The sequence below is a fragment of the Arachis hypogaea genome, chromosome 1, assembly GCF_003086295.3.
Source record: "Arachis hypogaea cultivar Tifrunner chromosome 1, arahy.Tifrunner.gnm2.J5K5, whole genome shotgun sequence".
NCBI lineage: Eukaryota > Viridiplantae > Streptophyta > Magnoliopsida > Fabales > Fabaceae > Arachis > Arachis hypogaea.
In genome coordinates, this window is record NC_092036.1 from 5365111 (window position 1) to 5391388 (window position 26278).

General features: G+C 29.9%; 3 protein-coding genes across 5 annotated transcripts; 1 reads left to right on the forward strand and 2 right to left on the reverse strand.

The window, feature by feature from the left end:
- Window positions 1–567: 567 nt before the first annotated feature.
- Window positions 568–7586, reverse strand: LOC112791879 (alpha-glucan phosphorylase, H isozyme). 3 transcript variants are annotated; one of them, XM_025834899.3, is made up of 16 exons: window positions 7066–7586; window positions 6691–6952; window positions 5862–6041; window positions 4890–5066; window positions 4710–4795; window positions 4378–4567; window positions 3977–4069; window positions 3408–3592; window positions 3171–3288; window positions 2954–3082; window positions 2537–2755; window positions 2245–2448; window positions 1827–1985; window positions 1348–1611; window positions 1058–1248; window positions 568–945 (listed from the first exon to the last, which is right to left on the reverse strand). In XM_025834899.3, the coding sequence occupies exons 2-16, from the start codon at window positions 6919–6921 to the stop codon at window positions 819–821; spliced, it is 2553 nt and encodes an 850-aa protein (XP_025690684.1). In that variant the 5' UTR covers window positions 6922–6952; window positions 7066–7586; the 3' UTR covers window positions 568–818. The 3 variants fall into 3 exon arrangements, with proteins under 3 accessions (XP_025690684.1, XP_072064982.1, XP_025690692.1); XM_072208881.1 differs by having other exon boundaries at window positions 7036–7562; XM_025834907.3 differs by having other exon boundaries at window positions 7080–7478.
- Window positions 7587–8788: 1202 nt separating this feature from the next.
- Window positions 8789–12624, reverse strand: LOC112791893 (calmodulin-binding receptor-like cytoplasmic kinase 2). The gene is made up of 6 exons (XM_025834920.2): window positions 12084–12624; window positions 11629–11876; window positions 11331–11496; window positions 11154–11243; window positions 10658–10956; window positions 8789–9436 (listed from the first exon to the last, which is right to left on the reverse strand). The coding sequence occupies exons 1-6, from the start codon at window positions 12307–12309 to the stop codon at window positions 9113–9115; spliced, it is 1353 nt and encodes a 450-aa protein (XP_025690705.1). The 5' UTR covers window positions 12310–12624; the 3' UTR covers window positions 8789–9112.
- An 11215-nt stretch (window positions 12625–23839) lies between these two features.
- LOC112791903 (protein OCTOPUS) lies at window positions 23840–26278 on the forward strand. Its single transcript, XM_025834930.3, has 2 exons — window positions 23840–23978; window positions 24078–26278. Exon 2 carries the CDS (start codon window positions 24112–24114, stop codon window positions 25813–25815), a length of 1704 nt encoding a protein of 567 aa, XP_025690715.1. The 5' UTR covers window positions 23840–23978; window positions 24078–24111; the 3' UTR covers window positions 25816–26278.

The following is a 26278-nucleotide window of genomic DNA, read 5'->3' on the forward strand; positions in this document are numbered from 1 at the left end:
TTCGAATCACCCTGATTCGAATTACTGTGTGTGTAATTCGAATAAGATTGATTCAAATTAGTGGGTGTGTGCGTATGTGTAGTTCGAATAAGTATGATTCGAATTACATGTAATTAGAGTTCGAATTAGGTTGATTCGAACTATATAGAAATGTCTCTTAGTTGATTCATGAACCAGTTTTTGATTTAGCTTATTTGTGTAATTTTTTGCTTCTTAGTTGATTCATGAACTAGTTTTTATTTGACTCATTTGTGTAATTTTTTACACCCCTTGGCTTACTTAAGCAATTTGCCCTCAAAATTTTCAACTGTAACTCCATTAAACAAAAGGAATAGATAACCTTGGACACAAATTTAATGTGATATGAGAGATACAAACGTTCACTATTAACTGAATACAAACTATAACTTGCAGTTCTAATCAATAATATGAGTTTGTGTAACAACGAAATATTTGCATAAAGTCTATCATAAAGATGAAAAGTAATGCTTAATTTGGCCAAGCAAATTCATAAACAATAGCCCGTCAAAACAAAAAAAAAAATCATAGACAACACACACATACAAATTGAAAAAACCAGGATATTATATTAGATTAAACAAAATATTTGCATATAGAAGGATCCATATGTCACAAGCAAATTGGGTCTAAAGGCATTGAACACAAGAATAAAATAGAAAAAACTGCTATAACTTACAGAATAGAGTGCTAAAATCTCTTATTTTAAAAGTAAATTAAATTATTGTTTTTTCTTCCGTCACTTATTTATAAACTCTGTTTCTGTGCTATACAAAGACAATAAAATGCATGAGAGAAAATTATGGCACACGGCACTCTTCAATGTTCCAAATTTCCTTTGCATACTGAGCAATTGTACGGTCACTGCTGAATTTTCCACTCCCAGCAGTGCTTAAAATGGACATTTTTAGCCACCTTTTCCTATCACTGCATGCAAAATAAACGCATGTAAATTCTAACATACACTTTTATCAAGTTCCATTGTTTTAACACTGAAGGGAACTATAAAGTGATAAACATGAGAGAGATTGAGTCTAACCAATATGCTTTATCTACTTTTTCTTGAGCATCCATGTAGCTTGGGAAGTCATGACCAACAAGAAAGTAATCTCCGCGACCATAACCGGTATTTCCTTCCAACGACTCTAGCAGAGGGTTATAGTCATACCTTCCGAAAACTCCACTTCGAATGAACTTCTTTGCCTCTTCGAATCGAGGATCAGGTTTGAACTGTAAATCACAAACAGAAATCATGTCAACGAAACTATTTCCATGAAAAATTGAAATTTCTAAGCTTGTAGAGTTTGAAAGGCGCTTGTGACTGCATACCAGGCCATTCTCTCTATCCTTCCTCAGTTGAGGGACTTCTTCGGCAGTTGCACCGAAGAGGAAGAAATTTTCTTCACCAATCTCCTCCCTGATTTCCACATTGGCTCCATCTAATGTGCCTATTATAAGGCAACCATTCAAAGCAAATTTCATGTTGCTTGTTCCACTTGCTTCCATGCCTGCAGTGCTAATATGCTGAGATAGTTCACTCCCCGGAATCAGCATCTCCGCCACGGACACATTGTAATTCGGAACAAACACAACCTGAAAACGAAACTCGTACAGTAAATAACAGATCAGATCCACTAGCAACCAACTATCATGCCTTCCATATAGGTACCATGCAATAATTATGGACAAAGCATACCCGAAATTTTTAAAATTTCGAAGAGAAAGAAAGGAACTAACTTCATCTAGAAAGTAATACAGATTTCTTTTTTATTTTAATTTTTGAGTAAAGTAATACAGAATTGAGTTACCTTCAAGTAGCTATTGACCTCAGGATCAGTGTTTACGACAGAACCAACATCGTTCACTAGCTTGACTATTCTTTTAGCATTCGTGTATGTTGCAAATGCCTTTCCACCAATCATCACGGTGCGGGGAGTTGTTTTTTTCCGTTCTTCGGGGCTCATCTCCTATTACAGTTCAGTTATGAGGACTATGTTTTCGGTATATATCTTATCTTTCATTCAACAAAGGGGATTGAGGATCTTTCAGAAAATATAGTGATAGAATCTCCTACATGGCTACATTAAAACTGCTACTATGTGCTACAATATGAATGTGAGAAACCATGATCACTATAAACATGGGTTAAAAGTGTAGTAAAAAGATTGGAACTTAGAACAATAGCCACTTCACAATTTAACTCCATCAGTTAGCTGTTTCTCATACCTTCAATTTCTTGTATCTATAAATCACACCAAGAATGTTTAGTAGCTGCCTCTTATATTCATGGATACGCTTGACTTGAATGTCGAATAGCGTATCCGGGTCGATACTCTCCCCTGTAACCTGCAGAATGTACTGTGCCAACCGCAGCTTATTGGCCCTCTTTGCAGAAAGCCATTCAGCTTGTAGATCTTCATTGTCAGCAAACTAATGTGAGAAAATAAAACGATCAGTTGAATGTTAGGGTGCTGCAATAACAGGAATATCTTGAGAAACAAAGCATCCAGAAATTCACCTGTCGAAGACCTGTTAGTAAATCAAGATTGGTCACCCATTCATCGGTTTTCAACCATTTAGTGATGATACTGCTTAGCTCAGGGCTACAAAAGCGGAGCCATCTTCGAGGTGTAATGCCATTGGTTTTATTTTGGAACTTTGTGGGCCATATAGAGACATAATTTGCAAATAATTCTGCCTTTAATATGTCACTGTGTAACTGGGCAACGCCATTCACCTAACAAGATTCGGGCACCAAGTAGCAAAGAGATTTCAAATGAAATAAAATGCACAAGTATGAAAAAATGTCACAGAAAATAAAAACTGGAGAGTCCTGTAGAATGTAAATGAAAGGATAGGGTATCAATGAAAGGACCAAAGACAAGGATACATTAAAAATTATGAGACTTTTTCTTCAAATGAGTAAACCACTTACTGCATGAGAAGAAACCACACACAAATTAGCCATCCGAACTACTGGCTTCTGGGGATTATTATCCAATATGCGCATGTTGGAAAGCTCACTCTCAAGGTCGAACCGTGTGGAAGTTATCATCGCAGTGAACTGAAAGCATTTTATCATTTCCATATTGAAATATAACTGTAAACAGATCAGAGTGCTTATCAAAGTGAAACAAGGCAAGTGCTATTACTCTCTTGTCTATTTCGGTTATGATTTCCATATGACGAGGAAGCAGTTTCCACATTACAGGCTGAGACCATTTTTCCAGCGCCTCGGGTAGGACAGTATGATTGGTGTAAGCAATCGTTCTGGTTCAGATATGGCATCACATTTTACTAGTGAGGAATACACTACAGGCATTAACGGATCATGGCTGAAAGAAAAAGTTACACATCATTCCATGCAAGAAATTTTATAATTTACTAACTTTGATGTCACATCCCATGCTTCATCCCATCCAAGTCCTTCATCATCCACAAGTAATCGCATCAGCTCAGGTATTGCAAGGGTAGGGTGAGTATCATTCAATTGTACAGCAACCTTTGTTGGGAATTCGGCCCAGTTCCATGGTCCCTTCCCTTGTCTTCGCTCCTTAAAACGGGCAATTATGTCCTGTAATAGGTCCAAAATGGGAATGGAAATAGTAAGACTGACATGTCAAATGAACAAGGTAAAGAGACCAGAAATGCATTCTTAAAATACAAATATGGTAGTTAGCTAAGGCATAAAGAAAAACCACAATAGGAACTAGGACATTTTTGTTTCTTGCATCGGTCAAATCAGGGGGATTGTGAATTGGAAATCAACTGATATATCTCTCAGACTCGACGAAAATGATCCGAGGCTTTAAATTAAGACAATGTGAAACCAGCAATATATGATCCTGTGGCTCCCACTGACAGTGACACCATCAAAGGGTTTAATCCTAACTTTCTACCAGAAGGTAGCACAAATATATTAACGAAAATTTGAAAAAGGAAATTTTTTTTAACTTACTTGGAGTGAAGCACTGCAGAGAAAGAACTGCTGCTTCAGCCGTAAAAGTTTTCCATCTTCCGTGGCATCACCGGGATATAAAACCGCACAAATCTACATATACATATTTAAATATAAGACTGTCCAATCCCAGTGGCAAAGGGGAGAGGATAATAGGGGGTTGTAAAGATAACTAAGTTAAAGATGTTTTGTTCTAATATCTTGTAATGGCAAAGCAAGCTTATCTCTATATATTTCATTCTTCTAACTATAACAATATTGTTGCAAGTAAAAAGCTAACTGTGAAACTATGATTAATGACCCAGAGAAATAGCCACTCACAATTATTGTTAATCATTCATTCATCCCTACAAAATAACTTGGTTTGACAATTAAAAAAATAAAATTTCACTAATACCAACCTGTTGAGCTCGCGAGTGAAGCATAGAAGCAGATTCATGTTGTCCATCATTAAATAAAAATAAATTAAAATCTTCAGCACAGGCTTTTGCTTCCCAGAGGCGAAGACTGATGGTGTTTTTGGTTTGGTATCCCGGAATTGGCACGTCATAAGCCAGTGCTTGCACAACCTCTCCTCCAACCCATTTTCGACTGACATCCATAACTAAGTGTAAATACTTCTATTTCATAATAATTAAACTAAACAAAGAAAAGCTTTCTTTTTTGTGTGAATTAAAATTATAACAAAAAATTTACAACAGATTTCATAGAGTAGTTAGTGATTTTCACTTACCTTCCATTAGGATTAACCTCAACATGACCGAAGAATCTAATAGGGTACAAAATGTCATGCCTCACAACTTCCCACGGGCTAAATTTCTGCTCCGGTTTAAATCATTCTTATGCATCAGTATCCCATGAAATAAATAAAATATTTCCATAGTTTTAAGAAAAGAAAGGGGACAAATCAAACCTCAAGCCAGTCCTCTGCAACTTCCTCCTGGCCTTCCCTGGTGATTCTCTGCTTAAATAGCCCGTATCGATATCTCAAACCATACCCCCAAGAAGGTAAATTTAGTGTTGCCATTGAATCCAGAAAACATGAAGCAAGCCTACCGAGACCACCATTTCCTAGTGCAGCATCCTTCTCCTGCAATTGTTAATGTTCAGTCATTATCAAGTTAAAATTTGAAAGTACCAACAATCAGTTTTTATAAACTAGATGTCAAAATCACTCATTGACATGAAGTATGCGTTTTGGGAGTTGAATTTTCACTAGTATTCAATGGAAATTAAAGTTTAGCAAGAAACAAAATCCATTTGAATCACGTAAAATATTTTTGTGATGAATCTGCTATTCAAGTAATAGATCATCAATATTTGTCATGAGGATCTGACAAAGTTTTACATTGCTTGGTGATGAACTAACACAACTCTCTTCTTTTACCCAATTTTGGGGCCAACTATGTAAAGACTTGCAACAAAGCACACAATAGGCAGAGCCTTACAACAATAAGTTAGACTATAACCTCACTCTCTCCATATGTGTATGTATTCTTTCGAGCTTTTCAACACATTTGCTTCATATTTGCACAATTTTACATTAACAGAGATGTCTCCTTGAAAAGAAAAAAAAGTTCTTTCCCATAAGTCATTTCTCTTTCCTTTTATCAGTAAATTATTGATGCTAGAGATGTAAAAGCATTCATGTACCACCACCTAAGAACTTCACATTTTAGGTGTGTCGGTTCTTTGGATGATACCAAGCCCTCTTTCAATCACTATGCAGCCAAGGGTTCAATAGAGTTACGGCGTTAAAATGAGCTTCTGGTGCTTTTAGGAGAGTTTGTCCTAGACACTTGGTTCGAAATAAAATATTTTTTCCATGAATTGAGATAGTTGTTCTAGAGAAATATTTCAATTACAGGTTGGAATATTCAATTACCTGCTCTGTGATTTCTTCAAGCTTGAGTCCAAATTTGCGTAAAGCATCAGCATATGCATCTTGGACATTCAGATTTCCAATGGCATTGGTCAAAGCTCGGCCTTGAAGGAACTCCATTGACAGGTAGTAAGTTTGCTTGGGATCAACTTTGTGAAAATGAAGGTATGTTTCATTCCATTGCTGAAATAGTTTCCATCGATAAGAAATAAGCACATTACTACTACCCCAACAAATGATATAAGTCATATAACCATATCAGCATGAAGAAAGAAGTCAAAGAACAAACTGATTACAAAAAGTTGAAAATGCATTGCTTTCATTTTATTTATGTCAACATTTAAATAGCCTTATTGTTGGAGCTTTTATCAGACATGAATTCCAAAGACATGCTTCACAACTTTCCCCTTCAACCTTGATTCATGCGCTGAAATGAGCTTTCACATGGAGAAAAATAAAGTAAACTACTGAATTGAGATTTCAAATCAGGTCCACAAATTCACTTACACATGCATGGGCACACACAGAAGTATCTACCTTTCAATATGAGCAATCACCATTTTCTGTCATTAAGTATATGAATATGAATAGCACATAGGAAGATCATACTTTACTCTATGAATGACACACTATAGACTACCATAACAATATAAACATCCAAATTCCAAGAATGTTGCAGAAATACAAATTCAGAGTATCGAATACAACATAGTACAATACATGACAAGTATACAAAAAATCAGTCACACAAGTTCAAAAGTTTTTGACAATAGTATTTGATGCATATCCACATAAAATAAAAAAATGAAGTATTTGTGCATCATAATCTTACCCTTATGAGACGATCTCGAACACTCTCAGCAGTGGCATAGTAAGCTTGCTCTAGCTCAAACTTGAGAGGGGAAAAATGAGGACTGAACTGAGCATGGTAACTGATATTGGAAGCAATCTCTTCAGCTTTTTCAGCTAATGGATGTGCCACTGCAGCAACCTTTGCTGCAGAAACAATATCAGAAACACCATCTTTGCCACTCCCATTAGACTCAACCTTATCATCAGCCATTTCAAATTCCTAGTCTTTCTTTTCCTTTCTCCTGTCACAAAAGTAAAGTAACATCAGAAATTGAAAATTTCCACCACCCCATTAATCAAATTGTGATAAAGAATGAAACTTTACACAGAATGAATCAAAGTGAGAGAACAGTACCAGTCTACCACTACCTCCAATTTCAGAGCACTAAAGGATTGAAGAAATGGACAAGTGGGAAAATGAAGAGATTAATTGATAATAAGATGAAAGAAAATCTGGCTGTGGAAGATATATGAGGCCACAAAAGAGAATCAAAGAGATCATATACCAAATGATACTTTGAAACGAGACAGATAAAGTGGAAAAAGACAGGAAGATATATAAAGAAAATATCTGGGTTAGATGGGATATTGGGATTTTGAATGAATGAAGAGAGTTTGAATGAAGCAATTAAGCAAAAGTGTGTGTGTGTGTCACATGGGATGATTGTGATTTAGATTTGGCATTGGGATGATGGCCAAATTAGGAACAAGAGAAAACTCAAATCAACTCTAACTCAGATAGTTATGGAACGGTATGTAGGAGGACACGTGGCAGCTTTGCATGGAAAGCGCAAGCAACTTGGAAAAGGTTCATGCTTCCAGCGGTTGAATATCACGGACGAGGATGGAAACGTTGGTGTAAGCCACTTTCCCCCATGCCTAGTAATATCATTTTCATATTAATATTTTTTAATTCAACTATCAAATTAATTACTCAAAAACGAGGTTGATAATTTGAAGAATAAATACAAATTTTAAAGACATAAAATTAATTGTAGATGTATTAATATATTTATTTATCATTTAATATATTTATTTATTATTCTCTTTAATTTTATAGATGTATCGATGTATTTATAGTTGATTTTATGCCTTTAAAATTTGGATTTATTCTCTAAATTATCGACTTTGTTTTCGTATTGATGTCATATAGAACATTTAGTTAATTATTTAACTTTGACCTCATAGTTACGGTGGGACTACATTGAAATTAAATGAATTTTTTTTATTCAAATAGAATATTTTAAACTTTAAAAACCAAAATAAAATTACGTAAAAATATAAGAGACCAATTTAATATTATATCATAAATATATAAGAATTAATTTGACGACTAACTTTTTATATGTATATAATATTTTCGTTTTTTAACCAAATATTTTTAATTAGCCACCAAATAAATCACTGCTATAAAACATATGTTACATAAAATATATTAAAAGTGTATAAAATAATACATATATTTTTATATTTTATATAATAATTGATTTAATAACACATTTTTGTACGCAATTTTTTTTAATTTACTAACTAATACATATTATTTATTTTGTTAATTAAAAGAATATAAATATACAATCAATTAATAACTATTTTTTTTACAATTATCAAGAGTATTTAATATATAATGCTGAATTTGTTTTAGCAAAAAATATGTGTTTTTGAAAGTATGTTTTTCTACGAATAATTTTGTTATATGAGAAAGTCTTAAAAACTAGTAATTTTAATTTATATTTGTTAGTATTTTAGTTAATAATTTACTAATTTTAGTTTAAATAATCTAAGTTTATATTTTTATTTTTTAACAATACTTTTAAATATTATAGATTAAATATTAATAAAAAATAATAAATTATACTGACCATGTAGTACTGCTATGTCATTAATACTTTTTAATATAACTCAATAATTGACACTTTTAACACATACATAACATATTTTTTTTTTCTTTAAACAAAAAAAGTAAATTTGGTACATATTCAAATATCAAATTTATCTATAAAAAATTTCACCTCATAATTTCTGAGCAAGACATACAAATATATCCATGACTCCTCAGAAGATAACTTGCTATCACATTGAAGCCAATAAATAAATTGTCCTTGATTAATTACTACAATTGCCTTTACAATTTCTCAATCCACAACATAATTGATGCAATGCGGAGGAGTTATATCTCAAATGACATAATCTCTCCATTCTCATTTAGAGATCTGGAGTCTCGTTCCTAATTTTAGTAAAAAAAAAAAACATAACTTATACAATACTCATATGTAGAACAAAAAACTTAAAAGTCAAGCTATAAACCACATAATTCATGGTTTCATTTCATCAATCAAAGAACATGAAAGAACAATATTAGTATTGTGTTCACCATCTGAACAATCAATGAACAAATTTAACTATGCAGATACAAATTTACGGTCATTGTCACCTTCAATATCAAATAACTTATGCCTATCATTCTTGGCATCTCTATGAGGATAATTGGCAGAATGGTGAGAATCATGGCTAAGATGAGAAGATGTTTTGTCTCTAAAATCTTTCCGGATACCCCATAAAACCTCAGCACATGTCTTCATGGTTGGCCTTGATTGTCTTGAAGGTGCAAGGCACTGGTGAGCTAGCTTTAGAACCTTCTCTACGGCCTTTTTCGCGGCCGGACTTCTTCGCAGCCTCGGATCCATGGCGATCACAACTTCTCCCTGTTTCAGCATCTGCAGTGCCTGCATACATGCAAATTGTGCCTTTTTTTTCTGATCATAAATTCATTGGCAAGCTGATCTCCTTTAAAAAGGAATATTTAACATTATAGATGAAAATGGGGAAAAGTATCCTACCACATGTAAAAAAATTTCAAGTATTTTGAAATATTATACAGGACAATAAAGAAATCGAAGAGGATGTAAAACATAGGATTCAAGCGAACTGCAAAGTGGCAAGTATGTCATGACTCATGGACATAAACTTAGTATGGCAGAGATGAGTGGTCAAACACGTGTGGATAAAATAAGGTATGAGGATATAAGAGAGAAAGCTAATAGAATTTCATCGACTTAGGGAGAAGTCAATAGAGCATCTTGTTAGAAGCATGAATTAGAGATAGACAAGGGGCAAAAGGTAAAGGAAGACTCAAAAAGACTATACATGAGGTGGTTAAAAAAGATTTGTGTGTAAATTTACTAAATTGTCTCGTTGTAAACATGATATATGATAGTTCGCAATAGCCTTGCTTAATCTTTGTAACTGATTCCACCTAGTGGTATATAAGGCTTTATGGTTGTGTACATGATCTAAATCACTTTTCTAATTTGATACATGTGAAATTATCTGGTTATGATTGAAGATACAATCAAACAATTATTGAAGTTAATGTACCAAGTTTAACAATTATTGAATTCCTCCATCAAAAAATTATGTAGTATACTGGATACCTAGAAACCTTTTTTTTTCTTCTTCTTTTCAGGAATATAGCAAAAATCATAACTTATTTTTCCAAATCTGGCACATCCTCACCTATCAAATGTTATGAAGCAAGACCTATCTATGTCATGGGGGTTCTTAGATATGATCTTCAATTGTACACTTGAAAACAAAAGTTAAAAAGTTTGTCAGAGATAAAAATGATTCCTAAGGCAGTTTAACATTTCATAACTAGAATGAAATCAAATCTGAATCAAAGCTATGAGTCTGTGATATCATATCATATCCATTAGTGAATAATTCATTAACTCTGATGCTACACAGAACTCACTTTAATTCTTCTAATTTTGCTGAAATACACAGTTTAAAACTATCACAACAGCATAGTCTTTAAGAATTGACACAATCAAAGTTCTTTCAAATGCTTAATCACTAGAATTCAAATATTTTAGCACACTTGATAAATTAAACTTAGCATAACAAAGTGAATGTTTATAACATACTTGTCATGCTTAGTTCCTTACCCATTTAATTGTAACTCTCTCACTGAGAGGTCTCCTCGGCTCAACTGGATGTCGTCCGGTAACCATCTCAACAAGCAACACGCCGAAGGAATACACATCACTCTTCTCAGAAAGCTTGTAAGATCTCATGTAATCAGGATCAATGTAGCCTGCTGTTCCTTTAAGTTTTGTTGAAACATGGGTGGCAGAAGGGTCTTCAGCAGCCAGCCGGGCGAAACCAAAGTCGGCCACTTTAGCCCTTAGTTTGTCAGTAAGCAAGATGTTTGATGCTTTGATGTCTCTATGAATAATTGGATGATCTATCAAACAAGATAACAGAGAGATTTAGCTATTTCAAATGGCATTCTCATATTCTGTAACTGTTTTTTCTATCTCAGTATCTCTGTATTTTCTGTCCTGAAATATGTACTAAACACATTCCAAAAGAACAAACAAGACTATTTAAGGAGTTGTAATGTTTTCCTTGTATCTAATCAAATTCTATATGATAACATACCTGTGTACATATGAAGGTAAGTAACTGCATGAGCTATATCAATTGCTATGTCTAAACGCTCACCAATTTCAAGCCCATCACCCCTTGTACCTGCATTAACGATTCTCAATTTGTGATATCAGATACATTGATCGAAAGATGTATCGAAAAGTGACAGATAAAAGAACAATCACTTACCATCTAGATGTTCCCGGAGTGATCCATTATTAACATATTCGACAACAATAATCTTTTCATCTGCATGCTCCAAATATCCATACAGCCTCACAAGATTCAGATGCTCAATCTTTGACAAGGTGGATACTTCATTCTTGAACTCAGCTAAGTTCTTGTTTTCTACATCCTGTCAAGAAAAAACACCACATGATCATTGTCTTCCTTAAAAACTAAACTTTTGTAAAACTTTCTTTGTGAATGATCACAGCAGACATGATACATGATAGGGCGCAATGGCAAAGCATAGATTATAGGATACCTTGTTGGCGCGCTTTGCGGCAACAAGAGTTCCATCATTAAGCTTTCCCTTATAAACAGTTCCAAAGGCACCTTCCCCAATCTTATTAGCTGCAGAGAATTTTGCTGTTGCCTTGCAGATTTCTTCAAAGGAGAAGTTCCCTGCAGTTCCAAGCTGAGTATTTGAAGTGCTAGATGATCCATAGGAATGTGAAAACTTCAATTTTGAGGATGAACTCTTGTTGCTATCAGATGATAAATCAGATGAAGCTGCATAGTTTCAACCAAAAACCTTAATTTTGCATAAACCATTATAGTTTACTAACATCATCTACAAAAGAAGCATTTATGATTCTTTGATTCAATTTAATTTTTTCGTATACATAAAAGTTTAGGCATGTTTGACACCGGTTTAACATGCACTTATAAGGAAGACTTTCAAAAACCATGAACTATAAAAATGGACTAAAAACTCACATGATGTTCCTTTGACTTTGTTTGTACTCTTTCTGTCTTCAACAACCTTTGATTCTTGTGTGTTTCTTTTTCCAGAAAGAAACAATGCAAAAAAGCTTGCACATTTCATCACAGCAGACTTAAAATTTGTCAGCAAAGAAGCATGATGATGAGTCTTCTTATGATGTTTTTGGTGTCCAACATTATTATTAAGTAAAGTAATGGGGACTTTCTTTGTTTTCTTCATTTGCAGAAATCAGAATAAGCTTAATAAGGCTACTAATATTAATATTAATAATTTAATACTACTACTACTATTATTTTTATTAGAGTAAAGTGATAAATAAACCCCTGAAAATTTATACTTTGACATATTAGTCTCTAAAAACAAAAAAAAATTACTGATAAAATCTTTTAGAATGACAGATGTGTACACACTACCTTTAAATTAATCCCTATAATTAAGGTAGAAGGTCTTAATTTGAACTAACTTATTTATGTTTGTTATATTAGAAAACTTTATTAGTATTTTTTTAAGGATTAATTTGTCTGAAATATAAATCTTCAAGAATTTATTTGTCACTTTACTCTTATTATTATTATTATTATTATTATTATTATTATTATTATTAAACCTGTTTTTGTCAAAACAAAATTTGTTACAAACACTGTTTTTTCTTTGGTCATAAGTAGTTGTTTTCCTTGTCAACCAAACATTAAAAGTATGTATTGTCGTTTTGAACAAGTTTAGGTTAGATTATTTATTGTAATCAATACATAATAATCAAACTCTTGTGTATATAATCTCTTGAATTTAGCTTTGATAAAACAATTTTATACTATCATCATCCAATTAAAATGATATTCTATAATTAATTATTTATATAAATATTTTTGTACAATCAGGCATACAAATAAAAGCCAAAGGCCTGCACTCCTTAGTTTTATTTTTTATTATTTTGTTAAGTAAAGTCCTGCTAGTTATATCCTACCTGTGATATTTAAATAGGTACATAAAAAATTTTATATTAGATAAATTAGTATCATTTAAAAAAAGTTAGTCACTAAAAGAGAAATGGATAAATTAATAGTATATCACTTTAAAAAATTTAAAAAAAAAAATAAGAGAAGAAGGTTGAAAATACATTCAAAACTCAAAAGGTCCATGGGTCTAACTGGATTTGGTGTCTCTAACGCGGTTTCGTGAGCTAAGTGTGTTCACAAACGATCAAAGATTCATGAATATAGTATTGACAATTTTTATACAAATTAAGAATAGAAAATGTCTTTGAAGTTTGAACTAGTTTTTCTTAATTTCATGAAACTATGGTATGGACACTATTACTAAAAGTTTGATTAATTTAGTTTGAGAGAGAAATGATTTTTTTTTTTGGTGTGTATGATTCAAATTTCAAAAACCATTAAAAATACTTATTTGATAATATGGTAATATTTGTCATGCTTTGAGATAATTTTGTTTATGTTAGCCGAAAGATTAACGAGGATTATATGAAATTAAAATTTGGTTTCATATATTGACCTACTAGCTAGCTGTCAATTGTCAATGGTTATTGCATCTTCAACACTCCCAAATCATAAAAAGGAAAATTATTGATGCATGCTAGCTTTTTTGTAATGGATGGAAGAGACCATTTTGACTATATCTTAGGAAATTTACCTACACTTTCCAGACATTAAGAGATTGAAAATTCGTGGAAAGCTAGACCCACAAAATGCGATTGTGTTTTGCAATCATAATCAACTATGCTGAGAATATATTAGGATATTTGTATATTAATTAGATTGATATTTTTGTTGATAATTGAATAGTAAATATTTATTATTTTATTTTTGTTGCTTGTTTATCACTTATAAATAGGATGAAAAATATGTCTTTTTTTTTACCTATAACTTTTTCCCACGTTGTTTTCTTCTTTTTTTTTGGTCATTTTTCTGATTGTTTTGCGCCATCAATTAGATTTTTAAGTTTTAGGGTTGAGTATTAAATTGGTCTTTTACGTTTGGGTGTAATTCTGTTTTGATTTTTAAGGTTTAAAGTGTCCTATTTGAATTTAAAAAAGTTTTATTTAGCTTCAATATAGTTCCACCGTGAGGTCAAATTCAAATAATTAACGAAATGTCTTACATGATAGCAGTACAAAAATAAAATCGATAATCTGAAAAATAAGTACAAGTTGTAGAAGCACAAAATCAACCATAGATGCATCAATACATTTATTTATCATTCTCCTTAGTTCTATAGAAAATATTTTATTTAAATTGTAAGAAAAATGATAAATAAATATATTGATGCATTTACAGTTAATTATTTTATACCTCTGGAGCTTGTACTTATTCTTCATATTATCGACCTTGTTCTCGTTGTCATATAAGATATTCCGTTAATTATTTAATTTTGACCTAACAGTGAGACTATATTGAAACTAAATTAAACTTTTTTTTTATTCAAATTGGACACTTTAAACTTTAAAAACCAAAACACCCAAACATAGGAGACCAATTTAGCACTTTACCCTAAGTTTTAACTTCATCTCATCATTCTAAGTTGAATGAACAAAATAAATCCGCCACCAAATGCGTCTTCGTATATCATTTAGGCAGCGTTTAGTTTATGTCTTTTTTGAGATATATGTATTGTGTTTGATAAAATATTGAATATAACACAATAAAATAAAATAAAAGTCTATATTTTGTAATTAATAAGAGATAAAAATATAAAAAATTGATAAAAGGTAAAAATATAAAAATTAACAAAAAATAAAAGTATAAAAATTAATTATCAAATTGATTATCAATATAAAATATATATTAAAAATTAATTAAATAATATATTTATATAACTAATACAAATACATATAATAACTGATTTAATAATTATTTTTTTTTAACTATAATAAAACAAAACTTTTCTCTTGGTAGATTCTGCTTTGCTTTTTTTGGTTCATTTCAACGTAACGTTATTATCCTCTTTTGTTAGTTTCTCTTTTTATTCCTTTTTCCAATTGTTCTGTTTATATATATATATATATATATATATATATATATATATATATATATATATATATATATATAACAAAATTTAACAAATTTGATAAATTTAAAATAATTAATAAAATCCATCTAACATAAGCATTTTGATTTTTTAGAAGCATTACATTGGTTTTGTTTCATCATTGCACTCGAGAATATGTAGACGCATCCGTTAAATATAAAATTAATTTTTTTACAAATTTGTGCATTTTTTTATCTATATTAGTATATCAATATGCACTAATGTATTATTGATTTTTTTTATTTATTAAATATATAAAAGTAATAAAAATAGAATTAATTAAAATGATAAGTAATTTACAATTTAATTAAAATATTCAAAATAACACAAAAGAATTTTATGAATTATATATAATAAATAATATTTTAAAAAATAAAATTATGTATAACCATTTCCATATATATTCCAATTTATATATAGTATAGAAGTATACATTATATATAATAAAATGTGTTTTAGGAAAAAAAAATAACACCAAATCTTATTCCATATATTTTCATTACATATAATATAGAGTATGGATATTATTTATTAGTTTCTTAATTTATTTATTTATATTTTGTTATTATCATTAAAATTTATCTATCTTATACTCTTAGAATACATGTTAAAATTATAAAATTAAAAATTAAAAGTTTTTATTAAAAATATAGAAAATATAAATTTTTAAATATTTATTAATAAAATTATTTAAATTCTTTTATTAATAATAAATTTATCATGTTAGTTAAATCCATATTGATATTATTATCATCACTGCTACCACTATTTTTAATATCCTACCAATTTTTTATTTTTAATATTGGAATAGTAATGATATTTTTTTAAAATGTGGATGGTTGAGGTGTTATTCTAATATTTTCAAATGTGGAGCGGGTTAATTTAGAAAAGTAAAAATTGGACCATCTGATTTATGATTTATTAGAGATACAGAAATTAAACTGTCTAATTTATAGCGGTACACAAATCGAACGGTTTAATTTGTATTAAAAAAAATTTGAGATACAAAAATTGAACCTTTTAATTTATGTATTTTTTATAATTTTAAAAAATACCAAAATTTATAATATTAAAGTATATCACTACTTTTACTTTCAAAAAAAAATAGCATATCTCTACTGCTACTGAAATTATTGTTGTTGTTATCGTCGTCCAACATATTATTAATATGGTTATCATTATTTGTTATTAGCTGTGACCTGTGAATAATATTTCTTTTAATAGCGTTTTTTTATATTTTCTTTCAAAAAAGATATATTTTATTTAGATTATATTGATTTACATACAGTATATCCTAAAATAATTATTTTATAACGGCGGATGTTTAGAGGTGCAATAAAATTAAGTTTATACTATTTTCCATGCATATTAGACTTCCAACTTTAAACTCTAAACGATAAATTTTTATCAAATTAAGTTTTCCTCATTTTTCATAATAATAATTGTAGCTACGTCCGATTTTTTTTTTAAATTTTATTTTGTGGGGCTATCATGGCAACACATATGTTACAACTATAATACAAAATAATGTAGAACAGTAATAACTTCTTTTTCCCATTAGTAAGGTGTTCCAAAAAGTGGAAACCAAAATGCAATGCTGTATATTATAGCACACATAGAAGAATAACTTAACCTTAAAACAACAATTCAAATAAAAAACCTCAAAAGTAGCAGAAGAATTGTGAAGACATTAATTATATGTCGCTCCCTGAGACAATAATTGAGACAATTTTTAAGATTGTACTACAAGTTCATTTAATACATGGAAGACTTGTTGTACTGGTACACTGGTACTACTACTTTTTCTTTTTTTGAGGATTTAACGGTGGATCCTCTCCAATGAAAAAAAAAAATTGGATGGTATTTGGTGAAAGATCTCATCTTTTATTGCATTTTCTCTCTCCTTTATTTCTAGTCTCACTTATAGAATTAAAGATAGGAGATTACACTTTATTTTTTCCAATGACAAAAAAAATGAAGAGAATCCATTTTCAGGATTTAACTAACTAAGACATGTATTAAAAATATTAATAAAAAAATTTATTATAGAAAATTGAAATTTTGAGTTTTGCATTTCAATACAATTATTATACATTTACTGAAATAAAATATTTAAAATTTTTATTAATGGTAATTTTAATTTTTATCCTAAAAGTATATGTTAGCTAATTTTGTTTTGATATTTTCTAATTTGATAAATTAAAGACTAAGTCGTTGTGAATTTAAGTTTCGTAAAAAAACTTATTATTAGTTAATCGATTATTATTACATATACAAATTGAAATTTAAATTCCTAAAATTTAATTTAATAAATAAAAAGTTAACCATTTGACCCATTTAATTTAATTTGTTACTGCTACCACTCTATTCTTTAGAGTACGTACAATATGGAGAGAATTGAAGTTATAGCATCTCCATTATTGGCAACAAATTCAAGAACAAGGCAGGTATTTTATTTAAGATCGGATTTATTTATTTTGTGTTTTAAAAATATATGTTAAAATTGTATATTAAAATTTGTTATTAAAAATATAAAAAATTTTAAATTTTTAATGTATTTATTTTATATTTAACAAGAAAAAATTTTTAAAATATTTTACTAAAATAATAAATTTATCATATGTACTAAAAATGCATATTTTTTAATTTAATTTTAGCAATAGAACAAATTAAATAGAGTCATTATGGACTCACTTCCCCATCATCTCTAATCTTTGTAAAAGTTGTGTTTGGAAAAAGTGCAACGTGGTAGATATGTTTGGTGGAATAGTTCAGTTAATTTGTTGACATGGAAGAAGCTCTCTTTGCAATGGAGCAAATAAATAATCATTTTTGTCTCAATAACACTAGTTTCTTGGAACAATTTTCTCGTAATATGTACATATCGAAATTATAACTTTGTGATTTTTAATAACATTCATATTAAGAATATAAAACTTTACGTTTAAATAATTTAATTTTAGAGTAGTCTTCTTACTAATAAGATATTTGTTAATCTTACTCAAAGATAAATATGATTTCTTAAAATTTTTTAATAAATGCACTACAAAAGTATTAAAAATTTTAAATCTTTAATAAATGTTTTATATTAAATACCTTAACAAATATTATCCTAATAAAACTTTAATTTTCAAAAGTAGTAATTAAAAAATTTTACAATTTTTATTAAAGTTTAATTTTAATACACTGATAGTGTAAAATATTTTATATAGTCGTATAATCACATCTGTTCTTTTAGATGAATATTCATGTACACAATATAAAAAGTATATAGTTATTTTTATTGATATAATATCATGTAATTTGATGTACGTATAAAACTACTTTATACTAATAAGCATCAAAATTAAATTCTTTTTATTATGCATATTTAAAGTACTAAGACTTTACTAAATCAAGGAGACAAAAATTTTCCTTGAGAGAAAAATGCTGTAAAATAATTATACATTAGTAAATGACACTAACTCAAATATAATTGAGTATAAGTTATTATAACAAAAAATATTACTTTGGATCATCAGAGATAGTAATACAAGTTATCATAAGAATTTAAGGATACAGTAAGAAGGAAAATATAGTTAAATGCAAAATATATAGAAAATATAAATGCATTAAAAAGTAATGTTTTTATTTTAAACAAAAAATTGCATATTTTAAATGTTAACAAATACCATTAGAATACATAAAGTATACTTGTTAACTACTAAACTCTAAAAATAATATCCATTTTAATTTTGAACTACATTAAACCTTTCACACTAATAACTTGAAAAATAAAAAAAGCTCAGACTAAAAATTAAAATACTCCTATTTATTGATAGCTACTAATCAATCCATTAGCACTAATAAAAACACAAGAATTTTCTCATTGGCTAGTGGCTACAATTACTCCCCGCGCATGCACCCTTCTTTATTCCATGATAATAACATCTATTATTTGAGATCTTCAAGATTTTATAATAATATATTAATATAGATCCCTAGAATAAAAATAAGTATAGTATGCTAAACAAATAAAATACTGGAAACAACCACTGATGGATGTCTTAATTTTTTAATATAATTTTTTAATTTAACAATTTGATAATATATTTTTAGTTTATATATACTTTTAAATATTATTGATTAACTATTAATTAAAAAAATAAATATTTACTGATCTTCTAATATTTATTATTTTAAATATTTCTAAAAGGTTGAGATTTATTTGATTTGTATTTTTTTATTTCGTAAGAAAAATAAAAATAATAAAAAATGTTTTCATAAATAATTTTAAAATAATAATAAAAAATAAAAATAAAAACTAAAACTTAGGTTATATTATTGAATTAATAGTAAGGAATGAATCGAAAAAGTCAATTGTGTGTATCATCCTATTGCTTCTAGGTGGGACAAAAAAAAAAGTTTAGATTGTGACCACAGCTTAGGCATGCAGGTAGAGATATCAAAATCAGAATAACAATGCATGAAAAGAAAGATATTTGGAATTTTGGACACGTTAAAAATTAAATTATTACAAATAGGCAAAGATTAATAAGTTCAGCTAGCCAAAGAAAACGTGTAACGCAAAAGCCAGAAATAATGTAGAACATAATTTAATATGCTTTTATTATATAGATACTAATTTTATTATATTTAATTAAGAAACATGATTATTATTGTAGTATTATAAATATATGAAATTGATTAGGAGTCTTTCGCTATAAGGCATTTCATTTCAATTATTGGCTATAATTAATTATAAATATAAGACTTATCTTGAATATTTTCAAAGCAAGAGAAAAGACTATTAAGAATAATCATATTCACTAAATTGTAAGAAGAGAACTAATAATCCAATATTGAAACGTGTTATTTGCTTGTTGCTTAAGTGAAGAGATTGTAGGGTTGGAAGGACAACAATTCATTTGTAGGGTTTTTGCTTTGTTTAATTAGTTGAACTTTTTCAAAAAATTATAATTTAAATGATATAATTTTTTATTATTATTTAAAAATTTTATATTCGAATCTCACTTTTAATTTAAAAAAAAAAGAAAATTAGTTGAAACTTAAGACGAATCTTCTTTCTAACCCTTTATTTTTTAATACCAGTTCCTCCAAATTAAACCTTTTTAAAAAAACAACATTTTTCATTCAAATATTTGATGCTTCATTAATTAGTAATACACGTCAAAGAAAGAAAAAAAATCTCAATTTGAATTATCGGTAATGTGTGAAAAATAAAAAAAATCAAAATTTAATTATTAATTATTATTAAAATTAATAATATTAAATAAAATTAATTATTTTTAATTAATTTTTTGGTTATTAAATACTTTCGTTAAATTATTGTATTTATATGTGACAAGTGAAAAATAATAATGGCTTATAAACGATAAAGTTTCAGATCTTTTTAATGCAATACGTCAATTATTGATTGTATAGCAAAAAAAATAATTTTGCCTATAGAATTTCAGAACTAAAGGTGTATGATACAACGTAACTCTAGCATTTAGTTTTTGGAAAAGTATACGGAACCAAAAGGTTATCGACAAAAAATTAAACAAAACCACATTAATTTATATTAATAATTAATTTTAAAATTTTTTAATTCAAAATTTAAAATTAATTAAGTAAACCTAATTAAAACCTATAAAAACTTTCCTCTTCTTTCTCACATTAATCTATCCACCTCCAACAATCACACACATAGATCTCTCTCTCACCTATGGATTCGACGACATGGTGGTGCTTTGCTTTCAGATTTCAACGATTGGGATCTACACGGACAATACAATCACCCTTTCGATTTAACTCCAGGTAATGCTTTTGATCGGTTTGACGCCAATACATTTGGCTTGTATGCACATGCGGTTTCAAATTCCGAAAACTCAGAGCCGTTTGTTCCACCCTCTTCCGCGAGCGGTGTGGAAAAATCCTTGCCGAGTTCAGCTTTTGGGGCTGTGGCTTCTATGCCGGATTCTTCTGTGGAAGGCACGGACTTTTCTTGAGGATTATAGCACATACAAGGCTTATCCTCAAAATTCTCTTCGAAGGATTATAGCTGTTTGTTCTCTGCATTTTAGGATATTAGGTGCCGATTTGATGATTAAAGAGACTGCAAACTACATAATTACAGAATTATAAAAAAATATTCATTTAATATGAAAAAAACATCCTAATATTTAACAAAAGAAATATCTAGTTATATTTTAGAAAAAATAATTAAATATCTATACAATTTTAAAAAATATGAAATTCTTAAAGAAATAGAGACATTCACATTTACAATACAAAAAAATTCGAAAAATATATAAAAGAACATCCATTTGGTATGAAAAAAGAAACATTCTGATATTTAGCAGAAGAAACATCCATATATATTAATTGATAGAGATTTCATCCAAAAATATTTGACTGATTTTTTGCTAATATCCTTTTGGCTCCTTAGCATTGTTCTTAGTTTTTTGAAACTCTTAAGAAATAAGAACTCAAGTCCATTAAATAAATTCTAGATATATAAATCATAAAATAAAAATCTCTATAAATAACACTTATTAGGACTTAAAAAAAGAAATATATTTTCGTAATTTTTTATTGTAAAGTATGATTTATATTATACAAAACTTCTCATATTAGTCATATATACCATGTAAGATCATATTTTATAAAATTACCTAAAAAATTTGAGAGAATTCATCCCTATTAAAAGGATAATAATTACAAATGTACCTTCTATTTCTCAAATTGATTGGGTCTATATTTTTACAATTTAAAATTCATAAAATTAAATATTTATTTTAATTCTGAAATATTTTAAAGAATAAATTATTGTCATAAAACTAAAAATGTTCAAGTTATTTCTAGTAACAATTTTTTTCTTAAAGTAATCATGATGTGAGTCATAGTCAAAATTCTCTTTTATTTTTTTTAAAAGATAATTTTTTTAGAAATTATGTATTTTTAAATTAAAAATTCTAAAATATATTTACACGTACTACATACAATATTAAAGTCATTTGGTATGAACAGATTTTAGTGTTTATTTTTCTAACAAAATAATAATTTTATTAATATAAATTATAGCTAGTTGGACCCAAATAAGCGCCTTTCAATAGAAAATTTATTTATTTCATTAGTAATCTATGGACAATAGTTAATGTAAGTTGGAAAAGAAAATACATACTCGATTACATATTTTTAAATATTTTCTTAATTAATATATGGAATAAAAATGAAATATTTATTTGAGATAGAACTCATTATTAACTAAATAAATTTAATTTTTTATTACATTTTATATAAATATTTAAAAGAATATTTTAGTTAATTATTTTTTTTTAATTTTAAATGAGCTGGATATATATATATATTTTTTAATTATAACTTATATGAGTGATATTATGTTACAAGTCTTTTTATAACCAAATTTAACTAAATTGGTGGAAAGTCGAGCGAAATAAAATGCGTGTATACATTATTACTCTTTTTTTTTTATTTCTGCAGCACACACATCTTTGTTAGAGAACATAAAAACTTATTTATATAGCACATAAATTTTTTGAAGCATAACACAAAATTTTGCACATAACACGAATTTGATGTAACATAAATATTTTTACATATAGCACACATATTTTTGTATATAACACATAAATCTTTGTACATAACACAATTTTGTTTAACGAATGTATTATGTTAGTTAGGTGAGTCATGTTCTAGATATGTAGTTCTCAAAGAATTTCGATCATGCAAATAAAAAATTATATGCTATGCAACAAGATTTTTGTGTTGTTCACATAAATTTATGTGTTATGTGTATTTTATTGGTTGAATGTCAATGTTTTAGGCATGTGATCTTTAAAAAAAATTGTACTGTATACTAAAATTTGTGTGCTATACACTAAAATTTATATGTTATGCATCAAAATTGATGTGCTTTAATTTTTTGTACATTTATAAAAGAAGAATATGAAAACAATGAGGACAATCATAATGATAAATTGATAATAAAAGAGGATGATAAGACAAAAAAAAGAAAAAAGAATTAACAATAATAATAATATCAACAATAATATGAAGATGACGGTCGTAGAGACGGTAAAGATGACAACTGTGGTGGCGACAATGATGATGACAATGACGTTAAAAAAAAGAAGAATAAAAGAAACAACAGCAACCATGTTAAAGGAGAAAAAGGGTAGTACGAATTTTTATTTTTAAACAACTTATTAAATTTGGTTATAAAAAGGATTGAACACATAATATTTTTAAACTTAAATTACCTCTAATATCATAATATTTTTTAAAAAATATTATATTCTTATTTTCTGTAAGCTGTATTAGAATTTGTTCAAATAGAATTAAATTAAATATTGGTCAAATAGTTAATTCTTTTATTTACTTGAATAAATGTCAAAAATTTGAATATTACATTGTATTGTGTTAGAGATATAACCATTAATATTACATTCTCCTATCAGCTTAAGCTTTTGGGATGAGTGATTTCGTGACATGGTATCAGAGCTCCAAAAAACGTAACCTGATAAGACAATGTAACACTAATAATCATATCTCTAATACTTTCTAAACCTTCATTGTACACATTATACGCTTAGGTCATTGACTCCCTATACTTTCTCTTAATGAAAATAATAATTTTTAAATTTATTATTTAAAATTTATCAAAACACATTATATTAGTAAATGAAGCCGGGTTTATGAAGGGTTCCCTATGCGATTGTCTGGCCATTTCACCCGGTTTCATCCATAATCACACCTTCACCCACAAAGATTCCTTCATTCTGCACCGAAGAGAACACTACACACAAATCTTCAAAGATACTCGTAACAACACAAAAGAGGTAACACTCTTCCTTCACAATTCACTAAAACACATTACATTATCTTCTTTTCTTCTTCTTCACTTTCACTCACTCACTCACTCACTCACTGTTTTTTAGTGTTTCAACATGTTCACATAAACACACTCTTTCCATGACTTCCAAAACGCACCGTTTTGCCAGCTGTCACCGCCACCCTACCAAACCTGTTACCGGTTTCTGCGCTTCTTGCCTCCGTGAACGCCTCGCCGGCATTGAATCCTCCTCCGACGATCCTCCTCCCCCGACTACCCAAGGACATCGCTCCCGCCGCTCGCCGGAGCTCCGTCGCACCAAATCATGCTCCGGCAGTGGTCCTCTCCTGTCATCCTCCTCCGCCGACGTCGTTCCACGGCGTCGGTCCTGCGAGGTCCGACTGCCTGCTGCGGCGACATCCCGGAACACGCTTTCGGACCTCTTCGACATTGACGATGGCGACGAGAAGAAGCGCCCGAATCGGAACCTCGACGTCGATTCGCGATTCGAGATAACTGTGGAGGAGCGTGAGAACGGTGGCAATGAGGCGGTAAGGGTTTGCGTCGATGATTTTGTTTCAGACGAAGATTATGAAGAGACGAAGACGATGAAGGAGTTCATAGATCTCGAATTGCGAAGAAGGAAGAACGCTGGGAGAGATTTGATCGACATTGCGGGGAGTTTCTGCAAGAGATTGAGAAAATGGAGGCGGAAACGTAAATCGAAGGAGAACACTGCCACCGCCGCCGATGATGACGGCGGAGGACGCGGTGGCGGTAATGGACCCTGCGGTTTGGATAGTGATGTGATGAGAGGGTATAGGGAGACTCAATCGGAGGTTGGAGAGTACGGATTTTTGCGGAGAAGGTCGTGTGACACTGATCCGAGATTGTCTGTTGATGTTGATGCAGGAAGAATGTCGTTGGACGATTCGAGGTTGTCGTTTGAGGCGGCTCGAGCTTCTTGGGATGGCTATTTGATTGGGAGAACATCGTGTGCAAGGTTCTCTCCAATGGTTCATGTTAATGAGAGGGTTTTGGAGGAGAATGAGGAGGAACAAGAGGTGGTGAGTTTGGAAAGTGGTGGAGAGAATTGTCCTGGTGGTTCTTCTCAGACCAAAGATTACTATTCCGATGCAATGAATCAGCAGCGGAGGAGGAGGAGTTTTGACAGGTCAAGCTCTAGGAGGAAGCAATCAATGGCAGATGTTGATGAATTGAGAGTGTTGTCCAATGCCAAGGTTTCCCCTGCAACCAATGAGTTGTTCTATGGGGCAAAGGTGCTGATAACTGATCAGAACGATTCACAGAATGAGAACTTGAATGGTCATGTTCAGTCTGCTTTTGCAATGATGTCTGGTTCTAAGAATGTCCATGATGTTGCAAATGGGGTTAATAATCAAAAAGGGTTGAATAAGTTCCATAAGTGGGTCAAGAAGTTGAACAAGTTGGGGTTGGTGCAGAGGAAAAGGGAAGCTAAGGCGGTAGAAGAAGAGCGTGGATCAGGAGACACGGTTGTTAATAAGCCGGTCACGGAGTCTTGGCAGAAGCTGAGGAGGGTGGTTAATGGAAACACGAGCGAGTCTGTTAGCCAGAAGCTTATTCGAAGTTACAGTGTTAGCTGTAGAAATCCCTGTAGAACAGATGGTTTAGTCAATGGATTTGTCGGTACTCCAGAGACTAATGGCAGTATTTTGAATGGAAGAAAAGAGTTTACACTTCAAAGGAACCGAAGCGTTAGTTATTCACCGGGTCATGTTGACACCGGCTTGTTAAGGTTCTATTTTACTCCTTTGAAGAACTATAAGCGAAGCATTTCAGGAAAGAGTAGCTCAAAGGATTAGAATGCAATGGCCAAAAGTGTCTTGAAAAGCTGTTTGTAAGAGCATATCTGGTCTGAACTCTTGTTGTTCAAGAGAGAAAAGTACATCACATTGTTACGTTCTGGTTTCTATTTTTAGAGTGATGTTGGGAGCAGAAATAGGTATACTTTTCCATATGCAATTGGCACGGTAAACTTCTGATTGCAACACTGCTAGGATTAATAAGTCTACAATAGTTGAATTTTGCTAGAGTTTGTTGCAAGATAACTTTTTAATTTAGGCAAGAAGATAGTTACTAAGTTCTCAAAAAGTTTGTTTATATTTTCTACTTTATCTTTCAGCTATGTTATTGTCATAGATCCCATGAACTAGAGCTAATTGGTTATACAAACTTCCTTGTTAGATAATATTTTTTCAGGGCTCTGAAATGTCCATATCCTGCTTCTTGGTTATAAAAATTTGAAGTTAGAAACATTGGCATCAA

Bases quoted from the DNA above. Each gene is read 5' to 3' on its own strand.
- LOC112791893 (XM_025834920.2), bottom strand. From the start codon at position 12,309: ATGAAGAAAACAAAGAAAGTCCCCATTACTTTACTTAATAATAATGTT. The intron at 10,957-11,153 runs GTATGTTATCAT...CTTGTTTGATAG, and splicing joins TTACCTTCATATGTACACAG to ATCATCCAATTATTCATAGA. The intron at 9,437-10,657 runs GTAAGGAACTAA...GCATGTATGCAG, and splicing joins AGAGAGTTACAATTAAATGG to GCACTGCAGATGCTGAAACA.
- LOC112791903 (XM_025834930.3), top strand. From the start codon at position 24,112: ATGACTTCCAAAACGCACCGTTTTGCCAGCTGTCACCGCCACCCTACC.
- LOC112791879 (XM_025834899.3), bottom strand. From the start codon at position 6,921: ATGGCTGATGATAAGGTTGAGTCTAATGGGAGTGGCAAAGATGGTGTT. The intron at 4,796-4,889 runs GTTTGATTTGTC...AAACCGGAGCAG, and splicing joins TTGCAGAGGACTGGCTTGAG to AAATTTAGCCCGTGGGAAGT. The intron at 1,612-1,826 runs GTAACTCAATTC...TTTCGTTTTCAG, and splicing joins AGGTCAATAGCTACTTGAAG to GTTGTGTTTGTTCCGAATTA.